Source organism: Rhodnius prolixus, unplaced genomic scaffold (genome assembly GCF_049639745.1).
Source record: "Rhodnius prolixus isolate KJV_2025 unplaced genomic scaffold, Rpr scaffold_8, whole genome shotgun sequence".
Classification (NCBI taxonomy): Eukaryota; Metazoa; Arthropoda; class Insecta; order Hemiptera; family Reduviidae; genus Rhodnius; species Rhodnius prolixus.
Genome location: NW_027411593.1, coordinates 14,239,633 through 14,252,429, shown reverse-complemented (window position 1 = coordinate 14,252,429; position 12,797 = coordinate 14,239,633). Strand labels below are relative to the sequence as shown.

The window sequence follows — 12,797 nt, the reverse complement described above, 5'->3', positions numbered from 1 at the left end:
TAAAAAGTACGGAAATGTGATTAGTAGGCCACGCAGTGGACGGCCACCAAAACTTAATTCCTTTCATAAACGGCAAATTCTGAAGTCTGTTCGAGAAGAACCCAGGACAAGCGCTCAAAAAATCAGTCAAGAATTATCAAGTGGTTATGTGTAAGCGTAACACCACATACAATTAGAAATAAATTACATGAATACGATTATTGCGGTCGAGTCCCGAGGAAAAAACCTTTAATCAATAAAATAAATAGTAACCGCCGATTGGATTTCGCGAAAGAATATGTTTCTAAGCCTTCTAGTTTCTGGGAAACCGTAATCTTTTCAGATGAGTCGAAATTCAATGTATGTGGGTCTGATTGACGACAAAAAGTGTGGCAAAAAAGAAATGAAGCTATGAAAATGAAAAATATGAAGCCTACTTTTAAGCATGGGGGAGGCAACATTCTGGTGTGGGGTGCATGAGTGCTAAAGGAGTGGGCAAGTTAGATCTAATTAATGGTATGATGGACCAATATGTGTATGTGGATATATTAAGACGCAATTTAAAAGAAAATTCAAAAAAATTAGGGTTGGAGGGAACGTTTGTCTTCCAACAAGACAATGACCCGAAACATACCGCACCAAAAACTCGGGAATGGCTTTTAAATAATACACTCTGGCGCCTAAACACCCCTCCACAAATGCCAGACCTTAACCCAATAGAACATTTGTGGGATGAAATCAGCCGCGAAATAAATAAACGAGGAATAAGAAACCGTGAACAACTAAAAAACGCTATTTTAGAAGAGTGGGATAAAATTCCAACATTGACGACCACAAAATTATTAGGATCGATGAAAGCTCGTTTGTTGGAAGTGATTAGGAACATAGGAGGTCCTACAAGTTTTTAAAATTTATAATTCACGTACAATGTGTAACAATGATTTATTTCTGCAAAGTGTTCACAGACTTTTTTTGCATTCGTTTGGGGTGTTGTTTTGTTAAACATTTAATTGTGATATTCCTGCTGAACAAAAATAAAAGATTGAATATAAAATGAAAAACTCTGGTTTCTCTCTATCGAATAGTATATTTCATTTGAAAATAAAAGAAGTTTCTAATAAGATAATAATAAAAGTAATAAAATTTAGGTTAGTGTTCACAGACTTTTTTGGCCCAGTGTATGTAAATGTTCATAATTAAAAATATTAATTTTATAAAATAAAAATTAAGGAAAATTGGCCCATATTATTGAATAAGCCTCTCCCAGTCTGCATCATACCTATCTGTCCATTGCTGATCGTTGCCAAAGGCACCAGCGAAATTTTTGATGCCGTCTCGCCATTGGAAGAGCTTGGTCTTCCTCTACTTCTTGCCATATAGATTGGAGACCAACCTATCGTCCTCTTGGCCCATCTAGTTGAATCCATTGTGGCTGTGTGGCCAGCCCATTGCCACTTTATATCTGCTCAATTTTAAGTAAATCACGAGCTCCTGTCATCTTCCATAGTTCTACGTTTTTAATTTTCTTTTTTCTTCTAAGGAACAGCATACTACGTTCCAAAGCTCTTTGCGTGATTTGTAACCTCATCGCTATGGTTTTATTTAGTGGCCAGGTTTGGCACCCATATGTCAGTGTTGGAGTGATACAAGTATCTAAAATCTTAGTTTTCAGCCGAATGGACGTATTACTTTTCAAAATATATTTTAATATGACCAAAATTTTGACCGCACGATCTTAATTCTCTGGTTTATTTCTTTCCTTTGTCTTCCCTCAAAAGAAATATTTTGTCCCATGAAGAGTTTTAACTGTCCAATTTAACTTCTCATTTCCAAGACTTATCACATCATTCTCACTATTGGACATTACAGTTTTGACCAGATTGGCCAGCCTTCTTACCCGCTTCATTTAATTCTTTTAACATCAGTTTTAATTCAGTAGAGGATTTAGCAACAAGACTACGTCATCCGCAAAACAAAACTTGCTCCATTAATATTCCTGCTAATCTAACTTCCTAAATACTTCTTCCAAAATGCAATTGAAGAGATCAGGAGACAATTGATCACCTTGACGCACTCCTCTTTTCAGCGGATGTATCGAGAATTATTCTTGCGCAACTATTGCCATACCAGAATCTTAGAACTTTTAAAATCCTCTCGCTAACTCCAAGATGTTAAGCAGGAATTTGTGGTCTACCGTACAAAAGCAAAATATACTGGAATATAATATTCATTGGCCTTTTCTATGATTTGATTAATGGCATGGAAGTTGTCAATTATGGAAAAACCTTTTCGAAAACCAGCTATTGGTTGATTTTCACTCAGTACAAGTTTAAGCCGGTTCTGAATTGCCTTTGAAGATAATTTTGCAAAAACTGTGCTATATAACAAACTTTATATCAGTAAACAGTAATTCATTTATAGCTCCATAATCCTTTCATCAAGTTTTATTCAAAACAAATAAGAGAATTTGAAGAAAACGAAATAATACTGTAGGTAAATGGTATTATTTTTATTTAATACAAAATATTGGTATGAAAAAATGAACAGAAATCAAATTGCTCATATTATATTTTTTTATATACATTTTTGTTACTTTTTCTGCTTGAATTATATTCTGTGCAAGAGATAAGTTACCCAAAGGAAGTTCTTCATACACTTATTTAACAAACCCAAAAAAAGAATGCAATAAGAATAGTATTTACATATTTATTAAAATAAATTTTTATTAAAAATCGTAAGAACATGGAAGTTTTGATAAATCCACATCTCTAAAGTATGGATGATTAACAGCGTCTTTAGCAGAAATTCTATCAATTGGATTGTAAACGAGCATCTTTTTTATAAGATCAAAACCATCCTTATCTATATTCTTCAACTGGGATTTAAGGGTGTAATTGGTCCATTTTGGAAATGTAATCTTGTAATCAGGCAGCTGACTGATACCAGGCCAGGTCTCTTCTGTTGGAGTTGTCAGTACTCGGAATATTCTAAAAAGTTGATCGATTTCAGAATCCCCTTGAAACAACGGCTTTCGTGAAGCCATTTCCGCGAAAATGCAAGCAATCGACCATATATCTACAGGGCATGAATATCTTGTAGTACCAAGTAGAACTTCTGGTGCTCTGTACCATAAGGTCACTACTTCATGGGTGTAAACTCGAACTGGTATGCCAATAGCTCTTCCTAAACCAAAATCTGCCAGTTTAATAACACCTTTTTCAGCAATAAGTAAATTTTGGGGTTTCAAATCACGATGTAGTACCCTACGTTTGTGGCAAAACAAAATTGCTTGAGTTATCTGGTAAAGATAGGACTTTACAAGTTCGGCATCTAAGTATTTGCCAGTTTCATAAGAATCTAAATATTTTTTCAAATCCATAGTGAGGTATTCAAATATTAGAAATAATCTATTCTCTTCCATCAAGACCTCTTGTAATCCTACTATATTAGGGTGAACTAATTCTTTTAGAAGAGATATCTCCCTGATTGCGGTCGAAGGAATACCTTCATCTTCACTTTCCATTCGAATCTTCTTGATTGCCACCAATTGACCAGTTTTTTTGTGTTTACCTTTAAATACTACTCCATAAGTTCCTTCACCAATCTTTTCAATCTTCAGATAGTTCTCCATTTCGTTATCAGAAAACACAATTAAAATTACACTATATAACACTGTATTACGGCTCACTTTTCAAAAAATCACAAAAACGGTCTCGTGCAAAAACGAATATCATAACTTGATGAACATAAACTTTTGAGCTAAAATAACCAGTGTGACCAACGGTTTTTAGTTACTAAAATATTATTTTCATTTAACATAAATATCGTTACCAAACAAAGTTTACAAATAAATAGTAAGGATAATTTAAAAAACCTATTTTTGAAATGAATAATTATTTTTGTTTATGAGGTTTGATACAATAAAAAACAAAAAATAGGTTAGGTTACTTACGGCGGTTAATCATTTCAATTATTCAATTTGCCCAATGCAATTTAGTGAGGTACGGTTAAGTGGTGTGATTGGAGTAATAATTGATGTACCGTAATTTTCTTTGCAATTTTTCTTAATAACAGTTAAAGGGATGGAAGGTTAGTAGCTTAATTAATTGGGAGTTAAGTATAATTTCACAAACTCAATGTTGTGCGTTTTATTGTCCGATTGCCAACAAAATAAGTCCAACGAACAACATCTAGTTTCAATTATTTAGTACAAATTAATTTTTCAGAAACGTTTGTCCAGTATGCACTGTCAAATCATGAGTTAGATTTGCTGAGAATATTAAGAGGTTCTGACGAAAGATGTCACTATTCTGTAACTGTGAAGTAAGTCTCTATATTGTCTATTTGGTGAATAAAGGAAAGGACCTAATAATTAATAATTTGCTTGTTTGTATAGTTTTGTAAGCCTTTTTGAGAAAAGTACGGAACTGGGCGATGGAATTTTGTCAAAACCTACCACCTACTTACCTCTTTGTGATAGAGCCCTCATTGCTGCTCAAAAGGTTTTAATTAATTCAAATTATGGTCAAGGCAACGATTTTTTAAGGTTGAAACAAAACATCCATGCAAGGATAACAGGTTTGTTACAAATATTTTTTGCATCTGCGTGCCTTCCAATCCTCATTATCTTATACATATTTACTATTTCTGCAGCATTGCCGGTGTGCCCAGAATTATATAAATCTGCTTTTCCTCGCAACGAAGATGTTAATTGTTTTCTCAGAATTACTGGTACTGTAGTAAAACGAACCTCTCCAAAAATGTTGGAATACAAAAAGGATTACATATGTGCCAAATGTAAACAATCATTTTCTGTTTTTGTAGGTATACTATCTATCCTTAAATTAATCCATTTTAAGAGTGAGAAATAATTAGGTTGCATTCCCATCTAGTCTAAAAATTAAATTTAAAATCTACCACATAATACCTTGAATTTTAGGCTGATTACGATAAGCAGTATTTACTACCTCCAGTGGAAAAATGTAAAAGTTCTGAATCATGCAAAAGCACAGTATTCTCTCAGATTGATAATCCTGATAACTACAAAGATTATCAAGAAATTAAACTGCAGGTTAATGTGATTTTTTTTAAATTTATTTTGCAACTGTAATTACTTAATTATTAGTAAAGTAAAGTGTAATGACTTGAGCGGAGTTTTGTATATCGAAATTGGGCTATTTCAGAAATGAGAGGAATATTTAGATCAGAATGCATTGTGTGATTGGTGACGTAAAGGGAGCGTTAACTATTGTTCTTAGAATTTTAGACCGTAAAGTTTGAAGTCGGTTGATGTTTGATCTTTTAGCACCTCCGTATAGCTAGCTGTATTCCGTACGTTCCTTAAAATTAATTTTGTTTTATTAAATTTCGCAATTATCTTCCCTTCCAAAACTTGTTTTGAGGTTTCCTCAACTATGATAAAACCGCAAGAACACAAAAAATTAAAAAATTGACACGCTTAGATTTCAAGTTCATTTTGTGTGCGTTATGGTTAAATATTCATGAAATAATTTGATTACTGGTCTGGCTAATTAGTGATGTCTAAAATTCTCATATTAGTTTCCAGCAAATGCTAGTATACATGAATGATGTTGCTTTTTCGTAATAATTATCAGGTCTATAACTTATTAACGGTCCCTTGTGTCTACTAGCGACACGTAGATTTGACTCATTTTTCCGCAGCGATTTCATTGGAAGTTCTAGGAACCATTGGAGACGATCACTTTGCCTTGGCTTATCTTTTATGCATAGCATCAGTGCAATCGAAGACTACATATATATCGCCGACTTTTTACTTGAGAAGAACATCTGCGCAGATGTTCTTTTGCTATTGACTTGATCGTTTTTATTTCGTCTTGATTGTGCCGGTCTTACGATGGAGCGGGGTAGCGTTTTGTAAAGGTCTTCAGCCCTAATTCGAGTTTTGGCAATACTGACAGGTTTTTGAGCAACTCCGCCAAATCTAACTTGCCATTAGCGAGGAGTAAGTTACTCTGAAGACAATTTCAGAGAAACATCTTTTAGGTTATTAGCCCATATCGGGAGAGTTGAAGGTTTGTATTTACCTATTTCTGGAAAAAATTGTCAATGCAATGAAACAAAAAATAGTATTTTATAGACATAAAAATTACGTTCTGGCTACAGCACTTTGTCTCTATATAAAATTGTTAATTTCATTATACTTCTTTTAGGAACAAATTTCTAAATTGGAAATGGGTTCTATGCCAAAATCTATGCTTGTTACTTTAGAAGATGATCTAGTAGATTCGTGTAAACCTGGAGATGATGTATTTATTTGGTAAACTATTAATATCAATTTTTTTTAAAGTAGTGGAACTCTGAAATGTTATTTTTTATAAATAGAACTTAAACAGAACTTTGATTTCATGTTGTCAGAACAGTGGCACTGTAAGAAGACGTTGGAAATCCTTAACAAATGGTTCTCGCGCAGAAGTGTCTCTAGTTTTGCAAGCTAATTATTTAGAAGTGTGTAATGACCAGGCAAATTCCATTAATGTTACTAATGAGCTTCGAGAGGAATTCGATGCATTTTGGGCCAAACATTCAAATAATCCATTGAAAGGTCGCAATCGCATATTGCTTTCCATCTGCCCTGATGTTAGTAAGAATTGAACACAAACAGTATAATTTAAATATTTTGTTTTGCATTTTAAGTTAATAATTAAGATTTATTTAGGTTTATGGATTGTACGTAATTAAAATGGCTGTAGCCATGGTACTGGCTGGTGGGGTTGCTCAGTATCCAGGATCTGGAGCTAGAGTTAGAGGTGAATCGCATCTGCTACTAGTTGGTGATCCAGGAACCGCAAAATCACAGATTCTTAAATTTGCGTCCCAAATCTCGTCGAGATCAGTCTTTACTACGGGTATTGGTTCTACTTCAGCTGGCCTAACCGTGTCTGCCGTTATGGTGAGTTTATGAAAACGTTTTTACTACTTAATTTTTTTAAGCGTATCAACGATATGTAGGAATCATTTTCAATTCGGGACGACTGAGTTCCATATTTATGTTGGTTAAGGTTGAGAGGTAACATCTAAATAATGACTTCAGATTTCTTAGTAAAGTGGATGCCGACAAAAAGAACTTGATCGGTTTAGCAGAAGTCATTATCACGGATACATTTTTGATAATCAAACTTCTTGTATAAGGCTAATTATTAAACAGTCATAGTTTAAACCACCAAATAGCTACAATATGACCACTTGCTTTTGATTTTTTAAAACTTTATACATTTATGTTATGCATGTTTCTGTTGATTACTAGTATAATTATTGGTTTTGGTTTATGCCATTTTGATTACGTTGTGTAAATTGAATACGTTCCTCAGCTACTCAACATAGAAGAGCTGCATTACTAATTGACATATGGTGAAATGTTTTTGTGGACTCTAGGTAATGAGAGTTGGATTATTTACCGTACAGATTTTATAATAAATTGTAGAAATCAGTTTTAACAAAAAATCCCTATCTAACTGTACTGTACACTTTAACATAAAGTTTCAGAAAATGGTAAATTCAACATTAATAATTGCATTAACAGAAGGTTTTAGTTTTTTTTAAGTTCTCTCTATTATTTTAATTCGGTATTTAGCTATGTACGTCACATTTTCATCAAATACCTCTTCACAAACCCTTCTTATGTGTTTTTTTTTTGTTACTTTAAAGGCATTTTCTGAACAGAATTCTATTAATTAATTCCATCTCATCTTCTTTACGTTCTGCGGCTACCCTTATGTTTGTTTCACGCTTGCCTAAAGGGCCGTTTAGATTGAGACAGGACTTAAAGAATCTTTTTCGATGCCTATGTCCTAAGATTGGTCGCTTAGAAAGGAAAATGGAAAATAATTTTTGTTTGCCTTTTGTATTCCAAATGATTAAGAGGGACAGTGATTCTGACGTAATCTTGGATATTAATTAAAAAAAATAGGTCCAATTTCAAAATTTAATAACCTCGTGAGAAGATAGAGAATTTAAAGACTTTTGATTCTTTTTTTTTGTGTTTAAGTCAAGTGGTGGCGAATGGACATTGGAAGCTGGTGCTTTAGTTTTGGCAGATGGTGGAATATGTTGCATTGATGAGTTCAATTCAATAAGGGAACACGATCGAGCCTGCATTCACGAAGCTATGGAACAGCAAACAATCAGTATTGCCAAGGTTATTAAATTTACTTTTAAATATAAAAAATTAGATTTGTAAAAACAAGCTTTAGTCGTGCAACACTGTTTATTTGTGTATATAAAGAGAGTGAGGTATAAATAATTCTTTGCAGTTGGCGAAAGTAATTGAAAAGTCCATTTGTTCTAAGATAGAGAGTAAAAATAAGATTTCCCGGGAATGAGCCTTATTTTTGGAGAAAAAATTAAAACAAATTTCAAGTTCTTTAGAAATAAGTTTAATTTTTGTTTTGTACTACTTATAATTAACGTAACTAACAAAGCCTTCAAGACAATTGTATTACATTAAATCAAAAAACATCAAAACAGAATCAAATTCTAAGGATAACTTTTAGGGAAGGGATTAGTTCAGTAGTTAACGTACTAGATTCTCAAGTAGAAATCCTGGGTTCGAATCCAGCTGCTGGCCTTTAGTTTTATTCTTCCTAGGAGCTTCTTACAGCTCACCGACCGGCGGTGGATTCTGAACAGTGTTTCGGTAACGAGAAATACTTTACGGAGGCCACTATTGCACTGTAAAAAACGCTACGTGCACCATGACCTCAAATGTCCTTAAATTAATTAAAAAAAAAAAAAAGGATAAATTTGCTTTCTTCGAATTTCGCCATCGTTTTTCTGCTCTCGAGTAATTTTCCTCGCTTCAAACATTTTCAGAGAATAAACGTCTGCTGTTTGAAAGATATTTTACAATTTTGTTCAGGCTTTAGGAGTCATGCTGTATCTAATAATCTCGTTTCAGATTATATGCCCCAATAATAAAGTTTTAAATATATCGAATAGTACATAAAAATAGGAAATTTATCACTCTATTGAAGTGTATTTGTGGCTAAGGAGATGCAGTTTGAGAAGTATCTTTTAAACGTATAAATGAATGCTTTTTCAACGTGTCAAATGTGCGACACAGTTCAATTTTTCTTTTCATTGATTTTTAAATTTATATTTGAAGAGGTTACTATTTCAACCCGCACAGCTTTCTTTCCTCAAACTGTCGTAGAACACAAGTTGTGAAATTCAGTCAGGCTCTATCTTATTCAACGCTTAGGAATGATGCGGCATCCTTAAGTCTTTGTTTTCTTCCAAATACTTTTAAATAACGAAAATTACTATAGATACAGTTAATCTTCAAATATCGCCTTGTACCACACGCTACATCTTACAGGCGTTTGTGTAAAACATTCTCGTTTATTCGATCCAAATAACGAGTCACCTAAAAATGAATGCTTAATTTTCTGTTTATCATATAACACTAACTTATAATTGAATTTTCGTATAGGCTGGAATGGTGTGCCAGTTAACTACAAGGTGTACAATATTGGCTGCAACTAACCCCAAGGGACATTACGACCCATTACATCCTGTCACAGTCAATTGTGCCATAGCCAGTCCATTACTGAGTAGATTTGATCTTGTATTCATTTTATTAGACATCAAGAAACCTGAATGGGATATGTAATCATTAGTTAATTATTTTTTAAATTTTTAAAAATTTATGTTTTGTATTTTATTTTATTTTATTTTTTAAAGGTTAATTTCTTCATATATTCTGCAAGGTAAACCTGAAGTTAAAGATTCCTCAGAAATTTGGAACCTTGAAAAGTTACAAGCTTATTATTGTGTTATAAAATCAATTAATCCTGGACTTACTGAAGATGCTATGGAGATTTTGAGAAGATACTATCATTCTCAAAGAAATACTGAAAGGAGAAACGCTTCAAGAACTACTGTAAGACTCTTAGAAAGTTTAATAAGGTAGATTATTCTATTCAAAATAACCAATAAATAATCGTAACTTAGGCTTCTTAAATTTATACATTTTCTGTAACATGCATAAGGGGTATTTAGGACAAATTTACAAGTATAAATTCACAATTAAAAAAAATCCTTCAGATTCTTTGATTAGATCTTTCTTACTCTAAAATTTGATATCTCTATTCATGACTATAATTGATCTGATGACCAGCACAGGCTGCTGGTTACTTATGGAATGTGTTATCTATCGTACTAACTTCATCATTTACAACGGAAATTCGAAGATATGTTTATTTTTCTGAAGTATTCCACAATTCCTGGAAATGTGAAGTTTTCTTCATTGTTTTCTTTCTTAATCTTGTTGAATAGATATCCAGCATTTGGCTCAGTGCTTTATTTTGCAGTACTGTTTTTTATTATAAATTACGGATTAAGAAGGCATGATTGAACATTCATTTAGAAACGTCTTTTTGATTTCGCACCTTGAAAAAAAAAACTGACTTATGATTGAAATTGCACTTCCTATCCAACCTCGTTATTTGAAATGTTAAACAACTTTTTTTGTGCAAAAGTTCCATTCTGATCAATACGTTCCAAATCATTTTAATAACAATTTAGTTAATCTACACTTAATTTGCTAAAAGTTAGTCTTCCTTATGAGGTTGTAACGCTATGAGTAGTTTTGAAACATAACGTTTGTTGGTGACGTAAAGAAAAATGCAAGATAAATGTGTGTAGAGTACACATTTGATTTCTGCATGTAAAATATTTTTTATATCTATTTTTATTTTAGATTATCACAAGCGCATGCTCGTTTAATGTATAGACATGAAGTTACAATTCAGGATGCAGTTATGAGTGTATCTTTAATGGAATCCAGCTACCAAGGAGATTCTGATTACCAGACAATGAATGCTTTACATACCACTTTTCCCTGTGAACCAGTTGAAGAATACATTGAACAAGGTATGAAAAACTAGTGAGAAAATAACCTTCAACACTCTTATAAAAAACCTTTATTATTTAATTTTTTTTTTTTTACTTAGAAATGAACACGCGTCAATCGTTAGAAATTCAGCTTTTATCAGAAATTACTCATAATTGTCTATAATGTATGGGTGCAGTGTGAGAATAAGAGAAAGTCAATACAATATCTTTAAAGTAACAAATTTAAGTATGATATTTAGTGCATTTTTCATGGTGACAAGAATGTTCAAGCTAAAGTTACAGGAATAAATAGGCCTACGAGTAATTTTACTAAATTTTTTTCCAAGAAAATAGTCTGAGGACTTAATGGGATTGATGATAGTGAAATTGATTCATTCCTAAATTTAGGCAATGTCCTCAGCATAAAGAGAAAAGAAAAGAACGATAATAGTGGCCGTTTTCGAGCAATTATAGCTTTCAAGAGACTTGAGGTTCAGAACTCTGGAATGGAAATTGCCACTCCTTGTCTTCATTATAACAAACGTTCCAAAATAGTGAGTGAAATATCTCTGAGCTCATTGTATTTGTATGGTGGAATTCTATAATTATCTGCCTTATTTAGCATTAGGTTTACCCCAACAACTATTTCTGCTTTCGTTAGTTTGAATCAACTGAATTCACTGAATTTGTGAGTTTCTCCAACATTTCGATTATTTTTATTTTTTCACTTCTTTTATCTTGACTTTGTATACCTTTACTGATATCTGAAATAAAAGTAAAAGTTACTACTTTTTTGTTTGTTTGCAATTTTTTCAGTTAAACATGTGCTGAGTAATTTGGATCTTCACGAACTATTAGAAAAAGAACTGGCCACAATAGAAAAACTTTGTGAAAATGATGAAAACCGAGGTCATTTAATGATGAAAATGGAAACAACCAGGCAAAATAATAACGAAGTCGAAATGGAAATTGCAAAACCTAAAGAAATTGATGTAAAACTGGGTGCAATTTTTAATAATATCCGCCAATCTAAATTGAAAAATGAACAAAACTGTTTTTTGAAACAGCCAAAGAAAAAAAATAAAAATTCTCAAAGAAATATTGATGAATTCACACAGAAGCAATTCAGAACGAATAATTTATCTAGTAGTAGTGGTAGCAGTTCTGATGAAATTTTATGCACTGAAAAATTTAATACAAGTAAGAAGTTGGAAGTTAGCGAAGAGACAAGAACTAATGAAATGAAAAGAAATGTAAGAGAAAATAGGAAGTCTAACAGACATAATAGTAGAACACGTAAAAAAACCAACAACTGTGATTTTAATTCCGAAAAGGGCAAACATTTAAAAAAATCTATTAAGAAAGCCAAAAAGGATGTAACAACCAAGGAGGAGGCTTCACTTAAACCAGAGTCACTACTGGATATCAATTCAAGTAATGATTCGTCACCTTCATTTTTAAATTCAATTATAAACAATGATGAAGGTGTTTACAGAAGTGTTTTCGATAAACAACCAACCTCCGATCCTGTAGAAAAGTCAGATAATAAGAAAGTTTGCCCTTCAACACTTGAAAAACTCAAACAGTTTAAATATGACGATAGTAGAAAGGATGATGTTGATAGTTTAGAAAGTTTGCAACATGATAACATTAGGCTGAACTGTGAACCTTCTTTAAACGAAGAAGTTCCTAGTAAGAAAAATAATGTGATAAATAAAGCTTCATCTTCTCAGAGTTCTCATTCCCAGTCTATATTCTCTGTTTTTTATAACAATAGTGATGAGGAACTGGATGATTTGGAATTTTAATTGGATAATCTTATAATGGAGCTGTTTAATTTAAAAGAACATTGTTACTTAAATCTGTGTTATAAAAGTATATTCAAAAAATTGTTAAAATATTTGTATATTACTATCACTTTTTATTAAATAAACATGAAAAAAAGA

General features: G+C 32.4%; 2 protein-coding genes and 1 long non-coding RNA gene across 3 annotated transcripts in view; 1 reads left to right on the top strand and 2 right to left on the bottom strand.

The window, feature by feature from the left end:
- LOC141451544 (uncharacterized) overlaps positions 1–4,068 on the bottom strand; it is a 21,588-nt gene extending 17,520 nt beyond the window's left edge. The window contains exon 1 of the long non-coding RNA XR_012456881.1: positions 3,932–4,068. This is a non-coding gene — a long non-coding RNA (uncharacterized lncRNA). The remainder of the gene's footprint in view (positions 1–3,931) is intronic.
- On the bottom strand, positions 145–3,753 carry Cdk1 (Cyclin-dependent kinase 1). Its single transcript, XM_074122989.1, has one exon. The coding sequence runs from the start codon at positions 3,608–3,610 to the stop codon at positions 2,705–2,707; it is 906 nt and encodes a 301-aa protein (XP_073979090.1). The 5' UTR covers positions 3,611–3,753; the 3' UTR covers positions 145–2,704.
- On the top strand, positions 3,929–12,797 carry LOC141451534 (uncharacterized). The gene is made up of 13 exons (XM_074122982.1): positions 3,929–4,068; positions 4,206–4,302; positions 4,376–4,557; positions 4,633–4,799; positions 4,919–5,050; positions 6,171–6,277; positions 6,381–6,597; positions 6,677–6,910; positions 8,006–8,155; positions 9,449–9,624; positions 9,700–9,924; positions 10,718–10,890; positions 11,668–12,797. The coding sequence occupies exons 1-13, from the start codon at positions 4,062–4,064 to the stop codon at positions 12,657–12,659; spliced, it is 2,859 nt and encodes a 952-aa protein (XP_073979083.1). The 5' UTR covers positions 3,929–4,061; the 3' UTR covers positions 12,660–12,797.